We start from the raw sequence: 26,067 nt of genomic DNA, 5'->3' as shown, positions 1-26,067 counted from the left end.
AGCAGTGTTACTCCTTTGGAAGGAGCTATGGGGAAGGAAGCAGTGTTACTCCTTAGGAAGGAGCTATGGGGGATGGGAAGCAGTGTACTCCTTAGGGAGGAACTAGGGGGGGAAGGGAAGCAGTTTTACTCCTTTGGGAGGAGCTATGGGGAAGAGAAGCAGTGTTACTCCTTTGGAAGGAGCTATGGGGGAAGAGAAACAGTGTTACTCCTTAGCAAGGAGCTAGGGGAGCAGTGTTACTCCTTTGGAAGGAGCTATGGGGGAAGGGAAGCAGTGTTACACCTTAGGAAGGAGCTATGGGGGGGAAGGGAAGCAGTGCTGCTCCTTTGGAAGGACCTATTGGGGAAGGGAAGCAGTGTTACTCCTTAGGAAGGAGCTATGGGGGGAAGGGAAGCAGTGTTACTCCTTAGGCAGGAACTAGGGGGGGAAGGGAAGCAGTGTTACTCCTTAGGAAGGAGCAATGGGGGATGGGAAGCAGTGTTACTCCCTTGGAAGGACCTATGGGGGAAGGGAACCAGTGTTACACCTTAGGGAGGAGCAAGGGGGGAGGGAAGCAGTGTTACTCCTTTGGAAGGAGCTAAGGGGGAAGGGAAGCAGTGTTACTCCTTAGGAAGGAGCTTGGTTGGAAGGGAAGCAGTGTTACTCCTTTGGAAGGAGCTATGGGGGAAGGGAAGCAATGTTACTCCTTAGGGAGGAACTAGGGGGGAAGGGAAGCAGTGTTACTCCTTTGGAAGGAGCTATGGGGGAAGGGAAGCTGTGTTACTCCTTAGGAAGGAGCTATGGGGGGAAGGGAAGCAGTGTACTCCTTAGGGAGGAACTAGTGTGGGAAGGGAAGCAGTGTTACTCCTAAGGAAGGAGCTATGGGGGGAAGGGAAGCAGTGTTACTCCTTTGGAAGGAGCTATGGGGAAAGGGAAGCAGTGTTACTCCTTAGGGAGGAACTAGGGGGAGGGGAAGCAGTGTTAATCCTTTGGAAGGAGCTATGGGGGAAGGGAAGCAATGTTACTCCTTAGGGAGGAACTAGGGGGGAAGGGAAGCAGTGTTACTCCTTAGGAAGGAGCTATGGGGGAAGGGAAGCAGTGTTACTCCTTTGGAAGGAGCTATGGGGGAAGGGAAGCAGTGTTACTCCTTAGGGAGGAACTAGGGGGGAAGGGAAGCAGTGTTACTCCTTAGGGAGGAGCTATGGGGGGAAGGGAAGCAGTGTTACTCCTTAGGTAGGAACTAAGGGGGGAAGGGAAGCAGTGTTACTCCTGAGGAAGAAGCGATGGGGGAAGGGAAGCAGTGTTACTCCTTTTTGAGGAGCTATGGGGGGAAGGGAAGCAGTGTTACTCCTTAGGGAGGAGCTATGGGGGGAAGGGAAGCAGTGTTACTCCTTAGGGAGGAACTAGGGGGGGGAAGGGAAGCAGTGTTACTCCAGAGGAAGGAGCGATGGGGGAAGGGAAGCAGTGTTACTCCTTAGGAAGGAGCTATGGGGGGAAGGGTACCAGTGTTACACCTTAGGGAGGAGCTAGGGGGGAAGGGAAGCAGTGTTACTCCTTTGGAAGGACCTCGGGGGGGAAGGGAAGCTGTGTTACTCCTTAGGGAGGAGCGAGGGGGGGAAGGGAACCAGTGTTACTCCTTAGGGAGGAGCTTGGGGGGAAGGGAAGCAGTGTTACTCCTTTGGAAGGAGCTAGGGGGGGAAGGGAACCAGTGTTACTCCTTAGGGAGGAGCTAGGTGGGAAGGGAAGTAGTGTTACTCCCTTGGAAGGACCTATGGGGGAAGGGAACCAGTGTGACACCTTAGGGAGGAGCTAGGAGGGAAGGGAAGCAGTGTTACTCCTTAGGAAGGAGCTATGGGGGATGGGAAGCAGTGTTACTCCTTAGGAAGGAGCTGTGGGGGGAAGAGAAGCAGTGTTACTCCTTTGGAAGGAGCTATGGGGGAAGGGAAGCAATGTTACTCCTTAGGGATGAACGAGGGGGGGGAAGGGAAGCAGTGTTACTCCTTTGGAAGGAGCTATGGGGGAAGGGAAGCAGTGTTACTCCTTAGGAAGGAGCCAGGGGGGAAGGGAAGCAGTGTTACTCCTTAGGAAGGAGCTATAGGGGAAGGGAAGCAGTGTTACTCCTTAGGCAGGAACTAGGGGGGAAGGGAAGCAGTGTTACTCCTTAGGAAGGAGCTATGGGGGAAGGGAAATCAATGTTACTCCTTAGGGAGGAACTAGGGGGGGGGGGGAGGGAAGCAGTGTTACTCCTTTGGAAGGAGCTATGGGGGAAGGGAAGCAGTGTTTCTCCTTAGGGAGGAGCTATGGGGGAAGGGAAACAGTGTTACTCCTTAGCAAGGAGCTAGGGGGGGGGGGAAGCAGTGTTACTCCTTTGGAAGGAGCTATGGGGGAAGGGAAGCAGTGTTACACCTTAGGAAGGAGCTATGGGGGGGAAGGGAAGCAGTGCTGCTCCTTTGGAAGGACCTATTGGGGAAGGGAAGCAGTGTTACTCCTTAGGAAGGAGCTATGGGGGGAAGGGAAGCAGTGCTGCTCCTTTGGAAGGAGCTATGGGGGAAGGGAAGCAGTGTTACTCCTTAGGCAGGAACTAGGGGGGGAAGGGAAGCAGTGTTACTCCTTAGGAAGGAGCAATGGGGGAAGGGAAGCAGTGTTACTCCCTTGGAAGGACCTATGGGGGAAGGGAACCAGTGTTACACCTTAGGGAGGAGCAAGGGGGGAAGGGAAGCAGTGTTACTCCTTAGGAAGGAGCTATGGGGGAAGGGAAGCAGTGTTACTCCTTAGGAAGGAGCTGTGGGGGGAAGAGAAGCAGTGTTACTCCTTAGGAAGGAGCAATGGGGGAAGGGAACCAGTGTTACACCTTAGGGAGGAGCAAGGGGGGAAGGGAAGCAGTGTTACTCCTTAGGAAGGAGCTATGGGGGAAGGGAAGCAGTGTTACTCCTTAGGAAGGAGCTATGGGGGGAAGGGAAGCAGTGTTACTCCTTTGGAAGGAGCTAAGTGGGAAGGGAAGCAGTGTTACTCCTTAGGAAGGAGCTTGGTGGGAAGGGAAGCAGTGTTACTCCTTTGGAAGGAGCTATGGGGGAAGGGAAGCAATGTTACTCCTTAGGGAGGAACTAGGGGGGAAGGGAAGCAGTGTTACTCCTTTGGAAGGAGCTATGGGGGAAGGGAAGCTGTGTTACTCCTTAGGAAGGAGCTATGGGGGGAAGGGAAGCAGTGTACTCCTTAGGGAGGAACTAGTGGGGGAAGGGAAGCAGTGTTACTCCTAAGGAAGGAGCTATGGGGGGAAGGGAAGCAGTGTTACTCCTTTGGAAGGAGCTATGGGGGAAGGGAAGCAGTGTTACTCCTTAGGGAGGAACTAGGGGGAGGGGAAGCAGTGTTAATCCTTTGGAAGGAGCTATGGGGGAAGGGAAGCAATGTTACTCCTTAGGGAGGAACTAGGGGGGGAAGGGAAGCAGTGTTACTCCTTAGGAAGGAGCTATGGGGAAGGGAAGCAGTGTTACTCCTTTGGAAGGAGCTATGGGGGAAGGGAAGCAGTGTTACTCTTGAGGGAGGAACTAGGGGGGGAAGGGAAGCAGTGTTACTCCTTAGGAAGGAGCTATGGGGGAAGGGAAGCAGTGTTACTCCTTTGGAAGGAGCTATGGGGGAAGGGAAGCAGTGTTACTCCTTAGGGAGGAACTAGGGGGGAAGGGAAGCAGTGTTACTCCTTAGGGAGGAGCTATGGGGGGAAGGGAAGCAGTGTTACTCCTTAGGTAGGAACTAAGGGGGGAAGGGAAGCAGTGTTACTCCTGAGGAAGGAGCGATGGGGGAAGGGAAGCAGTGTTACTCCTTTTGAGGAGCTATGGGGGGAAGGGAAGCAGTGTTACTCCTTTGGAAGGAGCTATGGGGAAGGAAGCAGTGTTGCTCCTTAGGGAGGAGCTATGGGGGGAAGGGAAGCAGTGTTACTCCTTAGGGAGGAACTAGGGGGGGAAGGGAAGCAGTGTTACTCCTGAGGAAGGAGCGATGGGGGAAGGGAAGCAGTGTTACTCCTTAGGAAGGAGCTATGGGGGGAAGGGAACCAGTGTTACACCTTAGGGAGGAGCTAGGGGGGGAAGGGAAGCAGTGTTACTCCTTTGGAAGGACCTCGGGGGGAAGGGAAGCAGTGTTACTCTTTAGGGAGGAGCGAGGGGGGGAAGGGAATCAGTGTTACTCCTTAGGGAGGAGCTTGGGGGGAAGGGAAGCAGTGTTACACCCTTGGAAGGACCTATGGGGGAAGGGAACCAGTGTTACACCTTAGGGAGGAGCAAGGGGGGAAGGGAAGCAGTGTTACTCCTTAGGAAGGAGCTATGGGGGAAGGGAAGCAGTGTTACTCCTTAGGAAGGAGCTATGGGGGGAAGGGAAGCAGTGTTACTCCTTTGGAAGGAGCTATGGGGGAAGGGAAGCAGTGTTACTCCTTAGGGAGGAGCTATGGGGGGAAGGGAAGCAGTGTTACTCCTTAGGGAGGAACTAGGGGGGGGAAGGGAAGCAGTGTTACTCCTGAGGAAGGAGTGATGGGGGAAGGGAAGCAGTGTTACTCCTTAGGAAGGAGCAAGGGGGGAAGGGAAGCAGTGTTACTCCTTAGGAAGGAGCTTGGTGGGAAGGGAAGCAGTGTTACTCCTTAGGAAGGAGCTATGGGGGGAAGGGAACCAGTGTTACACCTTAGGGAGGAGCTAGGGGGGGAAGGGAAGCAGTGTTACTCCTTTGGAAGGACCTCGGGGGGAAGGGAAGCAGTGTTACTCTTTAGGGAGGAGCGAGGGGGGGAAGGGAATCAGTGTTACTCCTTAGGGAGGAGCTTGGGGGGAAGGGAAGCAGTGTTACACCCTTGGAAGGACCTATGGGGGAAGGGAACCAGTGTTACACCTTAGGGAGGAGCAAGGGGGGAAGGGAAGCAGTGTTACTCCTTAGGAAGGAGCTATGGGGGAAGGGAAGCAGTGTTACTCCTTAGGAAGGAGCTATGGGGGGAAGGGAAGCAGTGTTACTCCTTTGGAAGGAGCTATGGGGGAAGGGAAGCAGTGTTACTCCTTAGGGAGGAGCTATGGGGGGAAGGGAAGCAGTGTTACTCCTTAGGGAGGAACTAGGGGGGGGAAGGGAAGCAGTGTTACTCCTGAGGAAGGAGCGATGGGGGAAGGGAAGCAGTGTTACTCCTTAGGAAGGAGCAAGGGGGAAGGGAAGCAGTGTTACTCCTTAGGAAGGAGCTTGGTGGGAAGGGAAGCAATGTTACTACTTTGGAAGGAGCTATGGGGGAAGGGAAGCAATGTTACTCCTTAGGGAGGAACTAGGGGGGGAAGGGAAGCAGTGTTACTCCTTAGGAAGGAGCTATGGGGGGAAGGGAAGCAGTGTTACTCCTTTGGAAGGAGCTATGGGGAAGGGAAGCAGTGTTACTCCTTAGGAAGGAGCTTGGTGGGAAGGGAAGCAATGTTACTACTTTGGAAGGAGCTATGGGGGAAGGGAAGCAATGTTACTCCTTAGGGAGGAACTAGGGGGGGAAGGGAAGCAGTGTTACTCCTTTGGAAGGAGCTATGGGGGAAGGGAAGCAGTGTTACTCCTTAGGAAGGAGCTATGGGGGGATGGGAAGCAGTGTACTCCTTAGGGAGGAACTAGGGGGGGAAGGGAAGCAGTTTTACTCCTTTGGGAGGAGCTATGGGGGAAGAGAAGCAGTGTTACTCCTTTGGAAGGAGCTATGGGGGAAGAGAAACAGTGTTACTCCTTAGCAAGGAGCTAGGGGAGCAGTGTTACTCCTTTGGAAGGAGCTATGGGGGAAGGGAAGCAGTGTTACACCTTAGGAAGGAGCTATGGGGGGGAAGGGAAGCAGTGCTGCTCCTTTGGAAGGACCTATTGGGGAAGGGAAGCAGTGTTACTCCTTAGGAAGGAGCTATGGGGGAAGGGAAGCAGTGTTACTCCTTAGGCAGGAACTAGGGGGGGAAGGGAAGCAGTGTTTCTCCTTAGGGAGGAGCTATGGGAGAAGGGAAGCAGTGTTACTCCTTAGGGAGGAACTAGGGGGGGAAGGGAATCAGTGTTACTCCTTAGGAAGGAGCTAGTGCGGGAATGGAAGCAGTGTTACTCCTTAGGAAGGAGCTATGGGGGAAGGGAAGCAATGTTACTCCTTAGGAAGGAGCTAGGGGGGAAGGGAAGCAGTGTTACTCCTTAGGAAGGAGCTATGGGGGAAGGGAAGCAGTGTTACTCCTTTGGAAGGAGCTGGGGGGGGAAGGGAACCAGTGTTACTCCTTAGGGAGTTGCTAGGGGGGAAGGGAAGCAGTGTTACTCCCTTGGAAGGACCTATGGGGGAAGGGAACCAGTGTTACACCTTAGGGAGGAGCTAGGAGGGAAGGGAAGCAGTGTTACTCCTTAGGAAGGAGCTATGGGGGAAGGGAAGCAGTGTTACTCCTTAGGAAGGAACTAGGGGGGAAGGGAACCAGTGTTACACCGTAGGGAGGAACTAGGGGGGGAAGGGAACCAGTGTTACACTGTAGGGAGGAGCTATGGGGGAAGGGAACCAGTGTTACACCTTAGGGAGGAGCTAGTAGGAGGAGACCAGTGTTACACCTTAGAAGGAGCTAGCGGGGAAGGGAAGCAGTGTTACACCTTAGGGAGGAACTAGGGGGGAAGGGAACCAGTGTTATACCTTAGGGAGAAACTAGGGGGGAAGGGAACCAGTTTTACACCTTATGGAGGAGCTAGGGGGGAAGGGAAGCAGTGTTACTCCTTTGGAAGGACCTCGGGGGGAAGGGAAGCAGTGTTACTCCTTAGGGAGGAGCGAGGGGGGGAAGGGAACCAGTGTTACTCCTTAGGGAGGAGCTTGAGGGGAAGGGAAGCAGTGTTACTCCTTTGGAAGGAGCTAGGGGGGTTAGGGAACCAGTGTTACACCTTAGGGAGGAGCTAGGAGGGAAGGGAAGCAATGTTACTCCTTAGGGATGAACTAGGGGGGGAAGGGAAGCAGTGTTACTCCTTTGGAAGGAGCTATGGGGGAAGGGAAGCAGTGTTACTCCTTAGGAAGGAGCCAGGGGGGAAGGGAAGCAGTGTTACTCCTTAGGAAGGAGCTTTTGGGGAAGGGAAGCAGTGTTACTCCTTAGGCAGGAACTAGGGGGGAAGGGAAGCAGTGTTACTCCTTAGGAAGGAGCTATGGGGGAAGGGAAGCAATGTTACTCCTTAGGCAGGAACTAGGGGGGACCAGTGTTACACCGTAGGGAGGAACTAGGGGGGAAGGGAACCAGTGTTACACTGTAGGGAGGAGCTATGGGGGAAGGGAACCAGTGTTACACCTTAGGGAGGAGCTAGTAGGAGTAGACCAGTGTTACATCTTAGAAGGAGCTAGCGGGGAAGGGAAGCAGTGTTACACCTTAGGGAGGAACTAGGGGGGAAGGGAACCAGTGTTATACCTTAGGGAGGAACTAGGGGGGAAGGGAACCAGTGTACTCCTTAGGGAGGAACTAGGGGGGGAAGGGAACCAGTGTTACTCCTTTGGAAGGAGCTATGGGGGAAGGGAACCAGTGTTACTCCTTTGGAAGGAGCTATGGGGGAAGGGAACCAGTGTTACACCTTAGGGAAGAGCTATGGGGGAATGGAAGCAGTGTTACTCCTTTGGAAGGAGAAAGGGGGAAGGGAAGCAGTGTTACTCCTTTGGAAGGAGCTATGGGGAAGGGAAGCAGTGTTACTCCTTTGGAATGAGCTATGGGGGAAGGGAAGCAGTGTTACTCCTTTGGAAGGAGCTATGGGGGAAGGGAACCAGTGTTACACCTTAGGGAGGAATTGGGTAGGGGGGAAGGGAAGCAGTGTTACTCCTCAGGGAGGAGCGAGGGGGGGAAGGGAAGCAGTGTTACTCTACGTCGCTAGCTGCTCCATCTCCAGCATTAGGCTCCATCATATCCAGGGCTGTTGGGTTATTGTTACTGCACTGTGATTACTGAAGGCCTACAGGGAAGAACAGAGAGAATGTAAAGGTGCCAGATATATCCAAGAATGAATTCCAAATCGACCCCTTCTCCCTATTCCCAAGGCGTGTGTGTGTGTGTGTGTGTGTGTGTGTGTGTGTGTGTGTGTGTGTGTGTGTGTGTGTGTGTGTGTGTGTGTGTGTGTGTGTGTGTGTGTGTGTGTGTGAGAGAAACGTGACTAACCCACTGTGTTTTCTGTCTTCCAGGGGTCCCTTCAGTGTGGTGAGGCGCTGTATCAACAGGGACACAGGGCAGCAGTTTGCAGTGAAGATCGTAGATGTGGCCAGTTTCACCTCCAGCCCTGGCCTCAGCACAGAGGGTAAGGAAGAGTCACACTCATGCGCTGTGTGGGTAAAGCGCTGATGCATACTAACTTTCCATGCAGTTTCCTGCCGTGTCATGCTGTTCTGTCTGTGTGTGTGTCACACTGTGGTGGCAGTGCCCTGGGTTTTGGCGTTCATGGTGTGCCATCTGTGATGCTCCGGTCAGAGCTGGGCCAAGGACAGCATCATAAGGGAATGGAAAGACAGAATTGTGTGTGAAAATATTGATAGTGTAATAAAGAGGGATTGTAAACTGATATTGAGTCTGGCTCTGGAAGAACCTAGTAAACTGATATAGAGTCTGGCTCTGGAAGAACCTAGTAAACTGATATAGAGTCTGGAAGAACCTAGTAAATTGATATAGAGTCTGGCTCTGGAAGAACCTAGTAAACTGATATAGAGTCTGGCTCTGGAAGAACCTAGTAAACTGATATAGAGTCTGGCTCTGGAAGAACCTAGTAAACTGATATAGAGTCTGGCTCTGGAAGAACCTAGTAAACTGATATAGAGTCTGGCTCTGGAAGAACCTAGTAAACTGATATAGAGTCTGGCTCTGGAAGAACAAAGTAAACTGATATAGAGTCTGGCTCTGGAAGAACCTAATAAACTTATATAGAGTCTGGAAGAACCTCGTAAACTGATATAGAGTCTGGACAAACCTAGTAAACTTATATAGAGTCTGGACGAACCTAGTAAACTGATATAGAGTCTGGCTCTGGAAGAACCTAATAAACTTATATAGAGTCTGGAAGAACCTCGTAAACTGATATAGAGTCTGGAAGAACCTCGTAAACTGATATAGAGTCTGGACGAACCTAGTAAACTGATATAGAGTCTGGCTCTGGAAGAACCTAATAAACTTATATAGAGTCTGGAAGAACCTCGTAAACTGATATAGAGTCTGGAAGAACCTCGTAAACTTATATAGAGTCTGGACGAACCCAGTAAACTTATATAGAGTCTGGACGAACCCAGTAAACTTATATAGAGTCTGGACGAACCCAGTAAACTTATATAGAGTCTGGACGAAGTAGAGCAACAGAGAGGGATAAGAAGAAGAGGGGGAGAAAGAGAGAGTTAGAAGTAGAGCAACAGAGGGAGAAAGAGTTAGAAGTAGAGCAACAGAGAGGGAGAAGAAGATGAAGAAGAAGAGGGGGAGAGAGAGAGTTAGAAGTAGAGCAACAGAGGGAGAAAGAGAGAGAAGTAGAGCAACAGAGAGGGAGAAGAAGAGGGGGAGAAAGAGAGTTATAAGTAGAGCAACAGAGGGAGAAGAAGAGAGAGAGAGAAAGAGAGTTAGAAGAAGAGGGGGAGAAAGAGAGTTATGAGTAGAGCAACAGAGGGAGAAAGAGAGAGTTAGAAGTAGAGCAACAGAGGGAGAAGAAGAGAGAGAGAGAGGACCTCCAGTGTGTTTGAATGCTGAGAGATTGATTTCTGGCTGTAGAGTTGGGCTGGTTGGAACTCGTAAATGTCACTTTCATTTAAAACCCCACAGCGCTGGCAGAAAAGACAGTTGGACCCCCGATGAAACTAACCTCTCCCTCCCCTCCTGCTGTAGTTTTACAGAAACTCACAGAAACCAGTCGTGTTAATTGTGAGCAGTGACATTTTGAGTTATCAAGCAGACTGGGCTTCATTGAACAGGGTGTGTGTAGAGAGCACATCTATCCTGCTACGATATCCAGTAAATCCATACTGTTAGACTATACCCCCCTCACTTACTACTATGTATCATCTGTTCTGTTTTCCTCTCTCGGACTCGTACTCTTGGTCTTCTGTGTGTGAGAGAGAGAGGGAGAGACAGAGATCAAGGAATGCAGAGAGAGAGACTCAACACAGAGATAGTGAGAGAATAAGGACTCTGTCTCTGGGTCTTACGTCATGAGTTAGGCCCGTCACAACACCGCACACACGTTTGTAGTCTCTGCAGACCAGTAGACTGGGGAGTGTGTAAATGAGGTCTGTATAGGGGGATGTGAACTGCAGAACAGAGGAGGACAACAGTGCAGTGTGTCTGACTGGGTCGAACTCCAGACGACGCCTCTAGTGCCACATGAGCTCCCACAACTTCACTTTCCCTCCCAATGCTTTTTCACCTATTTTGCCCCTCTTCGTTGTGTGTGTGTGTGTGTGTGTGTGTGTGTGTGTGTGTGTGTGTGTGTGTGTGTGTGTGTGTGTGTGTGTGTGTGTGTGTACTGTGTTCTTCGCTCTTTGCTACTTCCTTGTGTGTGCACTTCCCGCGCTGCAGTCAAGCCTCTCCCTGCCTGCACACGTGCACCCCTCCATGTTAATCTCCTTTGATGTTTATGTGGTTGGGGAAGAGAGGGAAGGAACAAACTAACACGTGCCGGAGGTGTTTCCTCTTCTCTTAACCTCCCTCCTGCCCTCCGACTGGAGTCTGCTACCTGGGTCAGCGCGGTGGAGAGGTCAGGAGGAAGAGAGGGAGGGCACACACCTATAAGCTATGGGGCAAGATGAGGAGGAGAGGAAGAGTGTGTTGAAAAGGGGAAATGAGGACAAACGGATGCATCTCAATACTGAAAAATGGTTTCCATCTCTTATCTCTCCTGTTTCCTCCACAGATCTGAAGAGAGAGGCCAGTATCTGTCACATGCTGAAGCACCCTCACATCGTAGAGCTACTAGAAACCTACAGCTCAGATGGCATGCTCTACATGGTCTTTGAGTTGTAAGTTGGTTGTGTTTTGGCCATTTTGTTTCTTGAATAGTCACCTATTGACTTTCTATTCTAGAATGGACTAAATTCTAGAATTTCTGTTCTAGATTTAACTTGATATTCTAGAATGGTCCCTCCCTATTGACTTTCTGTACTAACAGTGTAATCCAAATTCAATAAAGTTTTGTTTTATGTGATTTCTACCTCTCTGACATAGTATGGATACAGCTGACCTGTGTTTTGAGACTGTGAAGCGGGCGGATGCTGGTTTTGTCTACAGTGAAGCTGTAGCCAGGTAAAAGCTTGACTCTTAGATTCCCTTATTTCCTCTCTGCCTCTCTAGTATGGACGGAGCTGACTTGTGTTTTGAAATTGTGACGCGGGCTGATTGAAGCCGTAGCCAGTTACACGCACGTCACATTGACATTTTCAACCAAGGTCTCATTTGAAGTAAGTGGCCAAGTATTCAGTGGTAGGACGATGAGAACCTTGGGGACTCTACATGCCTGTAATGAAGTGCTTTTAGAAGGAGCTCTCTAAGAAGTAGTGGCGTTGCTAATTCCCTCACTCTCCTCCTTCCACTTCATTCTCTCTCCCCCTTTCTCTTCATTCTCTCTCTCTCTCCCCCTTTCTCTTCATTCTCTCTCTCTCTCCCCCTTTCTCTTCATTCTCTCTATCTCTCTCCCCCTTTCTCTTCATTCTCTCTCTCTCCCCCTTTCTCTTCATTCTCTCTCTCTCTCCCCCTTTCTCTTCATTCTCTCTCTCTCTCCCCCTTTCTCTTCATTCTCTCTCTCTCTCCCCCTTTCTCTTCATTCTCTCTCTCTCTTCCCCTTTCTCTTCATTCTCTCCCCCCCTTTCTCTTCATTCTCTCTCCCCTTTCTCTTCATTCTGTCTCTTCCTCTTCATTCTCTCCCCCCCTTCCTCTTCATTCTCTCTCCCCCTCCCTCTTCATTCTCTCTCGCCCCCTTCATTCTCTCTCTCCCCCTCCCTTTTCATTCTCTCTCTCCCCCTCCCTCTTCATTCTCTCTCGACCCCTTCATTCTCTTAATTCTCTCACCCCCTTTCTCTTTATTCTCTCTCTCCCCTTTCTCTTTATTCTCTCTCTCCCCTTTCTCTTCATTCTCTTCATTCTCTGTCTCTTCCTCTTCACTCTCTCCCCCCACCTTCCTCTTCATTCTCTCTCTCTCTCCCTCTTCATTCTGTCTCTTCCTCTTCATTCTCTCTCTTCCTCTTCATTCTCTCTCTCTTCCTCTTCATTCTCTCTCCCTCTTCATTTTCTCTCTCCCTCTTCATTCTCTCTCTCCTCTTCATTCTCTCTCTCTCCCTCTTCATTCTCCCTCTTCATTCTCTCTCCCCCTTCCTCTTCATTCTCTCTCTCCCCCTTCCTCTTCATTCTCTCTCTCCCCCTCACTCTTCATTCTCTCTCTCCCCCTCACTCTTCATTCTCTCTCTCCCCCTCACTCTTCATTCTCTCTCTCCCCCTAACTCTTCATTCTCTCTCTCCCCCTTCCTCTTCATTCTCTCTCTCCCCCTTCCTCTTCATTCTCTCTCTCCCCCTCACTCTTCATTCTCTCTCTCCCCCTCACGCTTCATTCTCTCTCCCCCTTCCTCTTCATTCTCTCTCTTCCCCTTCCTCTTCATCCTCTCTCTCCCCCTTCCTCTTCATCATTATTTTCTTTTAGTCACTACATGAGACAGATCTTGGAGGCGCTGCGGTATTGCCATGACAACAACGTGATTCACCGTGACGTGAAGGTAAGCTCCCCTACCCCAGATCTCCAGTCCCACTTCCCCCTTATCTAAACAGCACTGTTGTCAATGGCATCTATTGATTTCAAACAGAATGGAGTAACCATTGGTGATCCACCGTCTGTCTCCTCGTATTGAGTGTATATCGACTAACCCAACGACATCAGCTTAGCCCATTGGGTTGTAGGAGTAGTAGGCTAACTAGTAATGAAGGTGAGTTAAGCTGGGGCTGGATTAGTGTTTAGTGTCAGGGGAAACCCTGCTGAAACCCTGTTTGACAGGCCAGACAGCACAGCTTCAGTGATTACTATAGGATTACCTCTCTAACATACAGTAGGCCACAATGCCAGACCAGATGGGGCGAGCCCTGCCCACAAACAGACACATTTGGTGACTCCCAGAGGGGATAAGGGGAGCTTTTGCTTGTGTGTTAATACCAATGTCAGTAAGTCAGTCTGTTTGTGTTTACACAAAGTTACACCTTCCCCCTGTGTTGGGTGTATGTAGTGCACACAAAGTTACACCTTCCCCCTGTGTTGAGTGTATGTAGTGTACACAAAGCTACACCTACCCCCTGTGTTGAGTGTATGTAGTGTACACAAAGTTACACCTACCCCCTGTGTTGAGTGTATGTAGTGCACACAAAGTTACACCTACCCCCTGTGTTGAGTGTATGTAGTGTACACAAAGTTACACCTTCCCCTGTGTTGAGTGTATGTAGTGTACACAAAGTTACACCTTCCCCTGTGTTGAGTGTATGTAGTGTACACAAAGTTACACCTACCCCCTGTGTTGAGTGTATGTAGTGTACACAAAGTTACACCTTCCCCCTGTGTTGAGTGTATGTAGTGTACACAAAGTTACACCTTCCCCCTGTGTTGAGTGTATGTAGTGTACACAAAGTTACACCTTCCCCCTGTGTTGAGTGTATGTAGTGTACACAAAGTTACACCTACCCCCTGTGTTGAGTGTATGTAGTGCACACAAAGTTACACCTACCCCCTGTGTTGAGTGTATGTAGTGTACACAAAGTTACACCTTCCCCCTGTGTTGAGTGTATGTAGTGTACACAAAGTTACACCTACCCCCTGTGTTGAGTGTATGTAGTGTACACAAAGTTACACCTTCCCCCTGTGTTGAGTGTATGTAGTGTACACAAAGTTACACCTTCCCCCTGTGTTGAGTGTATGTAGTGTACACAAAGTTACACCTTCCCCCTGTGTTGAGTGTATGTAGTGTACACAAAGTTACACCTTCCCCCTGTGTTGAGTGTATGTAGTGTACACAAAGTTACACCTACCCCCTGTGTTGAGTGTATGTAGTGTACACAAAGTTACACCTTCCCCCTGTGTTGAGTGTATGTAGTGTACACAAAGCTACACCTTCCCCCTGTGTTGAGTGTATGTAGTGTACACAAAGCTACACCTACCCCCTGTGTTGAGTGTATGTAGTGTACACAAAGTTACACCTTCCCCCTGTGTTGAGTGTATGTAGTGTACACAAAGTTACACCTACCCCCTGTGTTGAGTGTATGTAGTGTACACAAAGTTACACCTTCCCCCTGTGTTGAGTGTATGTAGTGTACACAAAGTTACACCTTCCCCCTGTGTTGAGTGTATGTAGTGTACACAAAGTTACACCTTCCCCCTGTGTTGAGTGTATGTAGTGTACACAAAGCTACACCTTCCCCCTGTGTTGAGTGTATGTAGTGTACACAAAGTTACACCTTCCCCCTGTGTTGAGTGTATGTAGTGTACACAAAGCTACACCTACCCCCTGTGTTGAGTGTATGTAGTGTACACAAAGTTACACCTTCCCCCTGTGTTGAGTGTATGTAGTGTACACAAAGTTACACCTTCCCCCTGTGTTGAGTGTATGTAGTGTACACAAAGCTACACCTTCCCCCTGTGTTGAGTGTATGTAGTGTACACAAAGTTACACCTTCCCCCTGAGTTGAGTGTATGTAGTGTACACAAAGTTACACCTACCCCCTGTGTTGAGTGTATGTAGTGTACACAAAGTTACACCTACCCCCTGTGTTGAGTGTATGTAGTGTACACAAAGTTACACCTTCCCCCTGAGTTGAGTGTATGTAGTGTACACAAAGCTACACCTTCCCCCTGTGTTGAGTGTATGTAGTGTACACAAAGTTACACCTACCCCCTGTGTTGAGTGTATGTAGTGTACACAAAGTTACACCTACCCCCTGTGTTGAGTGTATGTAGTGTACACAAAGCTACACCTTCCCCCTGTGTTGAGTGTATGTAGTGTACACAAAGTTACACCTTCCCCCTGTGTTGAGTGTATGTAGTGTACACAAAGCTACACCTTCCCCCTGTGTTGAGTGTATGTAGTGTACACAAAGTTACACCTACCCCCTGTGTTGAGTGTATGTAGTGTACACAAAGTTACACCATCCCCCTGTGTTGAGTGTATGTAGTGTACACAAAGTTACACCTTCCCCCTGTGTTGAGTGTATGTAGTGTACACAAAGTTACACCTTCCCCCTGTGTTGAGTGTATGTAGTGTACACAAAGCTACACCTTCCCCCTGTGTTGAGTGTATGTAGTGTACACAGTTACACCTTCCCCCTGTGTTGAGTGTATGTAGTGTACACAAAGTTACACCTTCCCCCTGTGTTGAGTGTATGTAGTGTACACAAAGTTACACCTACCCCCTGTGTTGAGTGTATGTAGTGTACACAAAGTTACACCTTCCCCCTGTGTTGAGTGTATGTAGTGTACACAAAGCTACACCTTCCCCCTGTGTTGAGTGTATGTAGTGTACACAAAGTTACACCTTCCCCCTGTGTTGAGCGTATGTAGTGTACACAAAGCTACACCTACCCCCTGTGTTGAGTGTATGTAGTGTACACAAAGTTACACCTTCCCCCTGTGTTGAGTGTATGTAGTGTACACAAAGTTACACCTTCCCCCTGTGTTGAGTGTATGTAGTGTACACAAAGTTACACCTTCCCCCTGTGTTGAGTGTATGTAGTGTACACAAAGCTACACCTTCCCCCTGTGTTGAGTGTATGTAGTGTACACAAAGTTACACCTTCCCCCTGTGTTGAGGGTATGTAGTGTACACAAAGTTACACCTTCCCCCTGTGTTGAGTGTATGTAGTGTACACAAAGCTACACCTTCCCCCTGTGTTGAGTGTATGTAGTGTACACAAAGTTACACCTTCCCCCTGTGTTGAGGGTATGTAGTGTACACAAAGTTACACCTTCCCCCTGTGTTGAGTGTATGTAGTGTACACAAAGTTACACCTTCCCCCTGTGTTGAGGGTATGTAGTGTACACAAAGCTACACCTTCCCCCTGAGTTGAGTGTATGTAGTGTTTAATGAAAGATGGGTTTTCGTTTGTTGTTGTGCGTGTATTTGTCTGTTTGAATACTTGTGATCTGGGTTGTAAGAAGTGTGTGTGTGTGTGTGTGTGTGTGTGTGTGTGTGTGTGTGTGTGTGTGTGTGTGTGTGTGTGTGTGTGTGTGTGTGTGTGTGTGTGTGTGTGTGTGTGTGTGTGTGTGTGTGTGTGTGATGGTGCAGGTGTGTAGGAGACTGCTGTAGTGGTAGTACCTAATACCACCAGTAGAGGGGACTATGTGATGCTTATCTTCCATTCAGTTTTCACACCAAGGCGACATATATACATGTGAGCTTAAATCGTATATATTTATTTGCTTTGTACAGTGTTATATCAGATATGATTGTGTCACATACTATTGACAAGACAGACACAGGCATTTACACTACCATTCAAAAGTTTGGGGTCCCTTAGAAATGTCCTTGTTTTTAAAGAAAAGCTATTTTTTTTGTCCATTTAAAATAACATCAAATTGATCAGAAATACCGTGTAGACATTATTAATGTTGTAAATGACTATTGTATCTGGAAACTGCTGATTTAAAAAAGAAAGGAATATCTACATAGGCGTACAGAGTCCCATTATCAGCAACCATCACTCCTGTGTTCCACTTTATATAATGTTTACATACCCTACATTACTCTTCTCATATGGAGATGTTAGATATTGTTGCAGTCGGAACTAGAAGCACAAGCATTTCGCTACACTCACATTAACATCTGCTAACCATGTGTATGTGACCAATAAATATTGATTTGATTTGATGGCACGTTGCATTAGCTAATCCAAGTTTATCATTTTAAAAGTCTAATTGATCATTTAGAAAACCCTTTTGCAAGGGTTGCACAATTGAGCAAGAGGACAAGTGTCTAGTTTGAGAAACAGACGCCTCACAAGTCCTCAACTAGCAGCTTCATTAAATAGTACCTGCAAAACACCAGTCTTAACGTCAACAGTGAAGAGGCGACTCCGGGATGCTGACCTTCTCGGCAGAGTTCCTCTGTCCAGAGTTCCTCTATCTAGTTGAGACTGGTGTTTTGTGTTGACTGGTGTTTTGTGTTGACTGGTGTTTTGTGTTGACTGGTGTTTTGTGTTGACTGGTGTTTTGTGTTGACTGGTGTTTTGTGTCGACTGGTGTTTTGTGTCGACTGGTGTTTTGTGTCGACTGGTGTTTTGTGTCGAGACTGGTGTTTCGCGTTGAGACTGGTGTTTCGCGTTGAGACTGGGGTTTCGCGTTGAGACTGGGGTTTCGCGTTGACTGGGGTTTCGCGTTGACTGGGGTTTCGCGTTGAGACTGGTGTTTCGCGTTGAGACTGGGGTTTTGCGTTGAGACTAGGGTTTTGCGTTGAGACTAGGGTTTTGCGTTGAGACTGGGGTTTCGCGTTGAGACTGGTGCTTTGCGTTGAGACTGGTGTTTTGCGTTGAGACTGGTGTTTTGCGTTGAGACTGGTGTTTTGCGTTGAGACTGGTGTTTTGCGTTGAGACTGGTGTTTTGTGTTGAGACTGGTGTTTCGCGTTGAGACTGGTGTTTCGCGTTGAGACTGGGGTTTCGCGTTGAGACTGGGGTTTCGCGTTGAGACTGGGGTTTCGCGTTGAGACTGGGGTTTCGCGTTGAGACTGGGGTTTCGCATTGAGACTGGCGTTTCGCGTTGAGACTGGGGTTTTGCGTTGAGACTGGGGTTTTGCGTTGAGACTGGGGTTTTGCGTTGAGACTGGGGTTTTGCGTTGAGACTGGGGTTTTGCGTTGAGACTGGGGTTTTGCGTTGAGACTGGGGTTTTGCGTTGAGACTGGGGTTTTGCGTTGAGACTGGGGTTTTGCGTTGAGACTGGGGTTTTGCGTTGAGACTGGGGTTTTGCGTTGAGACTGGGGTTTTGCGTTGAGACTGGGGTTTTGCGTTGAGACTGGTGTTTCGCGTTGAGACTGGTGTTTTGCGTTGAGACTGGGGTTTTGCTGATAATGTGCCTCTGTACGCCTATGTAGATATTCCATAAAAAAATCTGCTGTTTCCAGCTACAATAGTCATTTACAACATTATCAATGTTTACACTGTATTTCTGATCAATTTGATGTTATTTCAATGGACAAAAAAATGTGCTTTTCTTTCAAGAACAAGGACATTTCTAAGTGACCCTGAACTTTTGAGCGGTAGTGTAAATCACTTTGATTCAGGACATCTGGTCAGGTCCATTCTTGGGAACTGAGTCTAGTTCAAGACATTGGACCTTGTCACATGCATCAGTTGTTGAGTCCATGGTATACATTATAATGTCCATGAAGTTAAACAATGAGGTCTGTAAATTCACTGCTTTGCCACTATGGCTGCGCCAGGGTGGAGGGTGGGGCTAATCAGACAGAGGCTGGTCCTGGGCTCATGGGAGGGGTTAATGACGGTGTTGGGGGAGGTGATGGACAGAGAGGTCCGTCTGAACTCTGATACCGAGCTGTTGGAGGTCCCGTCGTTAAGGAAGTGGAGCCGGTTGCCGAGGCTCTGTCCGAGGGCTTTCACGGCGGCCTTGCGCACCGAGCCCGACAACAGGAAGTACATCACAGGGTCCAGGACGGCGTTGAAGGCGGAGAACAACAACATGACCTCATTGGTCCTGTCCACCAGGCGCAAGTAATCGCAGGATGGGGATTGGCTGAGCTGGGAGAGGACGTAGAATGGGCGGAAGGCGTGGTAGGGCCCGAAGCAGACGGTGAACAGGAAGAGCACGAAGAAGGACTTCCTGGCGGCGCTACCGTAGCGGTGGGCATTGGGGAGGTCAGGTTTATCCCTGGACACCTTGAGGAGGCGCATGGCTATCTTCCCATAGGAGACCACCAGCAGGCAGAACACCCCCCAGAACAGCAGCACCAGAGCCATGTTGAAGTAAGCCTTCCCCTTCGCCCCACGCCGCTGCTTATACTGGAAACACTTCCCAGGTTCCTCGTTTCCCTCCGACATGGCGATCATGGGCACGGCCGCCGCCAGGGACAGCCCCCAGAGCGCCCCGCACGCCACCCAGCTCCATCCCCCGCCTCTCAGCCTCCTGGCCAGGCCCCTCCCCGCTCTGCCCCGCCCCTTCAGCTTCACATACCTATCCAGACTAATGAACCCCAGCAGAGTGATACTGATGTACATGTTCATGTAGAAGAGGTTGCCCACCACTTTACAGACCAGGGGGCCGAGGACCCAGCGGTTGCCGTTAGCATGGTAGAGGACTCTGAAGGGAAGACAGGCCAGGAGCACCAGGTCAGCTATGGCCACGTTGATGAGGAACACCCGGACAGAGTTCCTCCTGGAGTGGAGGAATACGAAGACCCACAGGGCCAGGAGATTACCTACCAGACCCAGGAGGAAGAAGATGGAGTAGAAGAAGACCAGGGGGAGGCGCAGGGCACCCTCATCTAGATTACATAGGGTCTGGTTTGGAGAGGAGGAGGTAAAGGGGGGATAGGTGGCATTGGAGAGGGGGAAGGAAGAGGAGGACAGGGGTAAAGAGGTGTTGGGAGAGGAGGTGGAAAGGGGGGAGGAGGGAAGAGTGGGCATTGTGTTGAAGCTGGGGTGTCTTTAGGCCCAGCAGATCTTCAGTGCTGTGGGAGATAGAGGGAGGGAGAGGCGGGGTGGAGAGATGTTTTTTATTGATAAGGATGAAAAACAGAGAGAGAGGTCAATGCATTAACAAAAAAAAGTGGGCTGTTAACAGGAAGGGACTTTGGCGGTTTGCATTGAAAAAACACTGTAAAAGCACTCAAAGAACTAATCTATTTTTAAATGTCACCACATTTACCACTTCCCTTTCACAATGTTGTATTTCAACTCCCCTGTAGCAGGAAAAGAAGTAACGAAAAATCAACCACTACTTTAAGTGCAATTATTGTATTGTACCTATGACCTATTTTGAATTCACCACCTAGTAAACAACATGATTCACACACAGGTTCACTGATGTCTTTATTAAGACAGGATCTCACTCACCATCCAGATTCCCCCCATGTCAGAGACTCTGCAGCTGTAGTTTGACTGTCCACTGTCCAGAATGTGTGTGTCGTTACATATCCTTTAACAGCCCCTGGTCCTACTGTCCCTTGGTTGTCAGGTTCAGTGGGATCGTGTTGGGACTTCTCTGGTTACTCTCCTACACTTTTTTCTTTCTTTGTCTCTTTTGCTCAAAAGTATGAGTCTGTTACTCTGAGCTCTCCTCCCTTCCTTCACTCTCTCGCTCTCTTTCCTCCTCTCTCTTCCTCTCTCTGGTCCTCTCTCTCTGTGCCTCGAGATGTTCTTCTCTCACACCTCCCCCAACCACCCCTTGTCAGCTGTTAGCAGCCGTCAGAACCCTCAGACCACAGACCCCATCCTCCCCCTCCAGTGTGAAGTGCAGAGTAGGGCAGGAAACCAGCGCTGTGAGACCACATACCCTGACTGACACGTACCTCAACGCTGTGAGACCACATACCCTGACAGTCACGTACTCCAACGCTGTGAGACCACATACCCTGACTGACACGTACCTCAACGCTGTGAGACCACATACCCTGACAGTCACGTACTCCAACGCTGTGAGACCACATACCCTGACAGTCACGTACTCCAACGCTGTGAGACCACATACCCTGACAGTCACGTACTCCAACGCTGTGAGACCACATACCCTGACAGTCACGTACTCCAACGCTGTGAGACCACATACCCTGACAGTCACGTACTCCAACGCTGTGAGACCACATACCCTGACAGTCACGTACTCCAACGCTGTGAGACCACATACCCTGACAGTCACGTACTCCAACGCTGTGAGACCACATACCCTGACAGTCACGTACTCCAACGCTGTGAGACCACATACCCTGACAGTCACGTACTCCAACGCTGTGAGACCACAACCTGAGAGTCACGTACTCCAACGCTGTGAGACCACATACCCTGACAGTCACGTACTCCAACGCTGTGAGACCACATACCCTGACAGTCACGTGAGACCACATTACCCTGACTGTCACGTACTCCAACGCTGTGAGACCATATACCCTGACAGTCACGTACCTCAACGCTGTGAGACCACATACCCTGACAGTCACGTACTCCAACGCTGTGAGACCACATACCCTGACAGTCACGTACTCCAACGCTGTGAGACCACATACCCTGACAGTCACGTACTCCAACGCTGTGAGACCACATACCCTGACAGTCACGTACTCCAACGCTGTGAGACCACATACCCTGACAGTCACGTACTCCAACGCTGTGAGACCACATACCCTGACAGTCACGTACTCCAACGCTGTGAGACCACATACCCTGACAGTCACGTACTCCAACGCTGTGAGACCACATACCCTGACAGTCACGTACTCCAACGCTGTGAGACCACAACCTGAGAGTCACGTACTCCAACGCTGTGAGACCACATACCCTGACAGTCACGTACTGCAACGCTGTGAGACCACATACCCTGACAGTCACGTGAGACCACATTACCCTGACTGTCACGTACTCCAACGCTGTGAGACCATATACCCTGACAGTCACGTACCTCAACGCTGTGAGACCACATACCCTGACAGTCACGTACTCCAACGCTGTGAGACCACATACCCTGACAGTCACGTACCTCAACGCTGTGAGACCACATACCCTGACAGTCACGTACCTCAACGCTGTGAGACCACATACCCTGACAGTCACGTACTCCAACGCTGTGAGACCACATACCCTGACAGTCACGTACTCCAACGCTGTGAGACCACATACCCTGACAGTCACGTACTCCAACGCTGTGAGACCACATACCCTGACAGTCACGTACCTCAACGCTGTGAGACCACATACCCTGACAGTCACGTACCTCACCACTGTGAGACCACATACCCTGACAGTCACGTACTCCAACGCTGTGAGACCACATACCCTGACAGTCACGTACTCCAACGCTGTGAGACCACATACCCTGACAGTCACGTACTCCAACGCTGTGAGACCACATACCCTGACAGTCACGTACTCCAACGCTGTGAGACCACATACCCTGACAGTCACGTACTCCAACGCTGTGAGACCACATACCCTGACAGTCACGTACTCCAACGCTGTGAGACCACATACCCTGACAGTCACGTACTCCAACGCTGTGAGACCACATACCCTGACAGTCACGTACTCCAACGCTGTGAGACCACATACCCTGACAGTCACGTACTCCAACGCTGTGAGACCACATACCCTGACAGTCACGTACTCCAACGCTGTGAGACCACATACCCTGACAGTCACGTACTCCAACGCTGTGAGACCACATACCCTGACAGTCACGTACTCCAACGCTGTGAGACCACATACCCTGACAGTCACGTACTCCAACGCTGTGAGACCACATACCCTGACAGTCACGTACCTCAACGCTGTGAGACCACATACCCTGACAGTCACGTACCTCAACGCTGTGAGACCACATACCCTGACAGTCACGTACTCCAACGCTGTGAGACCACATACCCTGACAGTCACGTACCTCAACGCTGTGAGACCACAACCTGACAGTCACGTACTCCAGCGCTGTGAGACCACATACCCTGACAGTCACGTACTCCAACGCTGTGAGACCACAACCTGAGAGTCACGTACTCCAACGCTGTGAGACCACATACCCTGACAGTCACGTACTCCAACGCTGTGAGACCACAACCTGACAGTCACGTACTCCAGCGCTGTGAGACCACATACCCTGACAGTCACGTACTCCAACGCTGTGAGACCACATAACCTGACAGTCACGTACTCCAACGCTGTGAGACCACATACCCTGACAGTCACGTACTCCAACGCTGTGAGACCACATACCCTGACAGTCACATACTCCAACGCTGTGAGACCACATACCCTGACAGTCACGTACTCCAACGCTGTGAGACCACATACCCTGACAGTCACGTACCTCAACGCTGTGAGACCACATACCCTGACAGTCACGTACTCCAACGCTGTGAGACCACATACCCTGACAGTCACGTACTCCAACGCTGTGAGACCACATACCCTGACAGTCACGTACTCCAACGCTGTGAGACCACATACCCTGACAGTCACGTACTCCAACGCTGTGAGACCATACCCTGACAGTCACGTACTCCAACGCTGTGAGACCACATACCCTGACAGTCACGTACTCCAACGCTGTGAGACCACATACCCTGACAGTCACGTACTCCAACGCTGTGAGACCACAACCTGAGAGTCACGTACTCCAACGCTGTGAGACCACATACCCTGACAGTCACGTACTCCAACGCTGTGAGACCACATACCCTGACAGTCACGTACTCCAACGCTGTGAGACCACAACCTGAGAGTCACGTACTCCAACGCTGTGAGACCACATACCCTGACAGTCACGTACTCCAACGCTGTGAGACCACATACCCTGACAGTCACGTACTCCAACGCTGTGAGACCACATACCCTGACAGTCACGTACTCCAACGCTGTGAGACCACATACCCTGACAGTCACGTACTCCAACGCTGTGAGACCACATACCCTGACAGTCACGTACTCCAACGCTGTGAGACCACATACCCTGACAGTCACGTACTCCAACGCTGTGAGACCACATACCCTGACAGTCACGTACTCCAACGCTGTGAGACCACATACCCTGACAGTCACGTACTCCAACGCTGTGAGACCACATACCCTGACAGTCACGTACTCCAACGCTGTGAGACCACATACCCTGACAGTCACGTACTCCAACGCTGTGAGACCACATACCCTGACAGTCACGTACTCCAACGCTGTGAGACCACATACCCTGACAGTCACATACTCCAACGCTGTGAGACCACATACCCTGACAGTCACGTGAGACCACATTACCCTGACTGTCACGTACTCCAACGCTGTGAGACCATATACCCTGACAGTCACGTACCTCAACGCTGTGAGACCACATACCCTGACAGTCACGTACTCCAACGCTGTGAGACCACATACCCTGACAGTCACGTACTCTAACGCTGTGAGACCACATACCCTGACAGTCACGTACTCCAACGCTGTGAGACCACATACCCTGACAGTCACATACTCCAAAGCTGTGAGACCACATACCCTGACAGTCACGTGAGACCACATACCCTGACAGTCACGTACTCCAACGCTGTGAGACCACATACCCTGACAGTCACGTACTCCAACGCTGTGAGACCACATACCCTGACAGTCACATACTCCAAAGCTGTGAGACCACATACCCTGACAGTCACATACTCCAAAGCTGTGAGACCACATACCCTGACAGTCACGTACTCCAACGCTGTGAGACCACATACCCTGACAGTCATGTACTCCAACGCTGTGAGACCACATACCCTGACAGTCACGTACTCCAACGCTGTGAGACCACATACCCTGACAGTCACGTACTCCAACGCTGTGAGACCACATACCCTGACAGTCACGTACCTCAACGCTGTGAGACCACATACCCTGACTGTCACGTACCTCACCACTGTGAGACCACATACCCTGACAGTCACGTACTCCAACGCTGTGAGACCACATACCCTGACAGTCACGTACTCCAACGCTGTGAGACCACATACCCTGACTGACACGTACCTCAACGCTGTGAGACCACATACCCTGACTGTCACGTACTCCAACGCTGTGAGACCACATACCCTGACAGTCACATACTCCAACGCTGTGAGACCACATACCCTGACTGACACGTACCTCAACGCTGTGAGACCACATACCCTGACTGTCACGTACTCCAACGCTGTGAGACCACATACCCTGACAGTCACGTACCTCAACGCTGTGAGACCACATACCCTGACAGTCACGTACTCCAACGCTGTGAGACCACATACCCTGACAGTCATGTACCTCAACGCTGTGAGACCACATACCCTGACAGTCACGTACTCCAACGCTGTGAGACCACATACCCTGACAGTCACATACTCCAACGCTGTGAGACCACATACCCTGACTGACACGTACCTCAACGCTGTGAGACCACATACCCTGACTGTCACGTACTCCAACGCTGTGAGACCACATACCCTGACAGTCACGTACCTCAACGCTGTGAGACCACATACCCTGACAGTCACGTACTCCAACGCTGTGAGACCACATACCCTGACAGTCATGTACCTCAACGCTGTGAGACCACATACCCTGACAGTCACGTACTCCAACGCTGTGAGACCACATACCCTGACAGTCACGTACTCCAACGCTGTGAGACCACATACCCTGACAGTCACGTACCTCAACGCTGTGAGACCACATACCCTGACTGTCACGTACCTCACCACTGTGAGACCACATACCCTGACAGTCACGTACTCCAACGCTGTGAGACCACATACCCTGACAGTCACGTACTCCAACGCTGTGAGACCACATACCCTGACAGTCACGTACTCCAACGCTGTGAGACCACATACCCTGACAGTCACGTACTCCAACGCTGTGAGACCACATACCCTGACAGTCACGTACCTCAACGCTGTGAGACCACATACCCTGACAGTCACGTACTCCAACGCTGCGCTCTGCTCCTCATCCTCCACCTCTTCTTCTCTCTATCTGTCCAGTGTCGTCATCCTCCTTTCTCCTCTCGTCTTCGCTATCAGTTGGAGGGTTTCTGCAGTAAAGCAGGTAGCCCTCAGCCTTTGTCCTGTCTAGGAACCCTTTAGGTCCAGCACTACCAAGGTCTTACTACAATAGGATGGTACAAAATGGAACACTTTTTTTATGAAGCTTGAACCCAATCCCTCCATCTCTCTCTGTCTCTGTCTCTGTCTCTCTCTCTCTCTCTCGCTCTCTCTCTCCCTCTCTCTCTGTGTCCCTGTCTTGTAGCCTCACTGTGTCCTGCTGGCCTCTAAGGAGAACTCAGCTCCTGTCAAGCTGGGGGGGTTTGGAGTGGCCATACAACTAGGAGAATCAGGCCTGGTGGCAGGAGGTACTCTATATTCACTCTGGGACTGTGTATTTGTCATTCTCTCCTCTCTCTCGTATCTGTGTGTGTATCACTCAAACCCCCC

The 26,067-nt window shown here is 50.4% G+C and overlaps 2 protein-coding genes and 1 long non-coding RNA gene across 18 annotated transcripts in view; 1 reads left to right on the top strand and 2 right to left on the bottom strand.

The window, feature by feature from the left end:
* LOC127927482 (peripheral plasma membrane protein CASK-like) overlaps positions 1-26,067 on the top strand; it is a 62,371-nt gene that overhangs the window by 14,793 nt on the left and 21,511 nt on the right. For all 16 annotated transcript variants that reach the window (XM_052513939.1, XM_052513932.1, XM_052513935.1 and 13 more), the window contains exons 2-6: positions 8,120-8,232; positions 10,816-10,921; positions 11,127-11,204; positions 12,592-12,664; positions 25,883-25,985. In XM_052513939.1, coding sequence (XP_052369899.1) covers positions 8,120-8,232; positions 10,816-10,921; positions 11,127-11,204; positions 12,592-12,664; positions 25,883-25,985 — 473 coding nt within the window. The remainder of the gene's footprint in view (positions 1-8,119; positions 8,233-10,815; positions 10,922-11,126; positions 11,205-12,591; positions 12,665-25,882; positions 25,986-26,067) is intronic.
* LOC127927485 (uncharacterized) lies at positions 13,735-15,984 on the bottom strand. Its single transcript, XR_008127738.1, has 4 exons — positions 15,716-15,984; positions 14,901-14,986; positions 14,213-14,298; positions 13,735-14,040 (listed from the first exon to the last, which is right to left on the bottom strand). It is a non-coding gene; the product is annotated as an uncharacterized LOC127927485 (long non-coding RNA).
* LOC127927483 (probable G-protein coupled receptor 34) lies at positions 16,315-21,093 on the bottom strand. Its single transcript, XM_052513958.1, has 2 exons — positions 19,985-21,093; positions 16,315-19,599 (listed from the first exon to the last, which is right to left on the bottom strand). The coding sequence occupies exon 2, from the start codon at positions 19,553-19,555 to the stop codon at positions 18,326-18,328; it is 1,230 nt and encodes a 409-aa protein (XP_052369918.1). The 5' UTR covers positions 19,556-19,599; positions 19,985-21,093; the 3' UTR covers positions 16,315-18,325.

This window comes from Oncorhynchus keta, unplaced genomic scaffold (assembly GCF_023373465.1).
Source record: "Oncorhynchus keta strain PuntledgeMale-10-30-2019 unplaced genomic scaffold, Oket_V2 Un_scaffold_14384_pilon_pilon, whole genome shotgun sequence".
In the NCBI taxonomy this organism is placed as follows: domain Eukaryota; kingdom Metazoa; phylum Chordata; class Actinopteri; order Salmoniformes; family Salmonidae; genus Oncorhynchus; species Oncorhynchus keta.
Note: the sequence above shows the minus strand (reverse complement) of the source record. Positions and strands in the feature narration are given on the sequence as shown.

Excerpts from the sequence above, each read along its gene's own strand:
- LOC127927483 (XM_052513958.1), bottom strand. The coding sequence starts at position 19,555 with ATGCCCACTCTTCCCTCCTCCCCCCTTTCCACCTCCTCTCCCAACACC.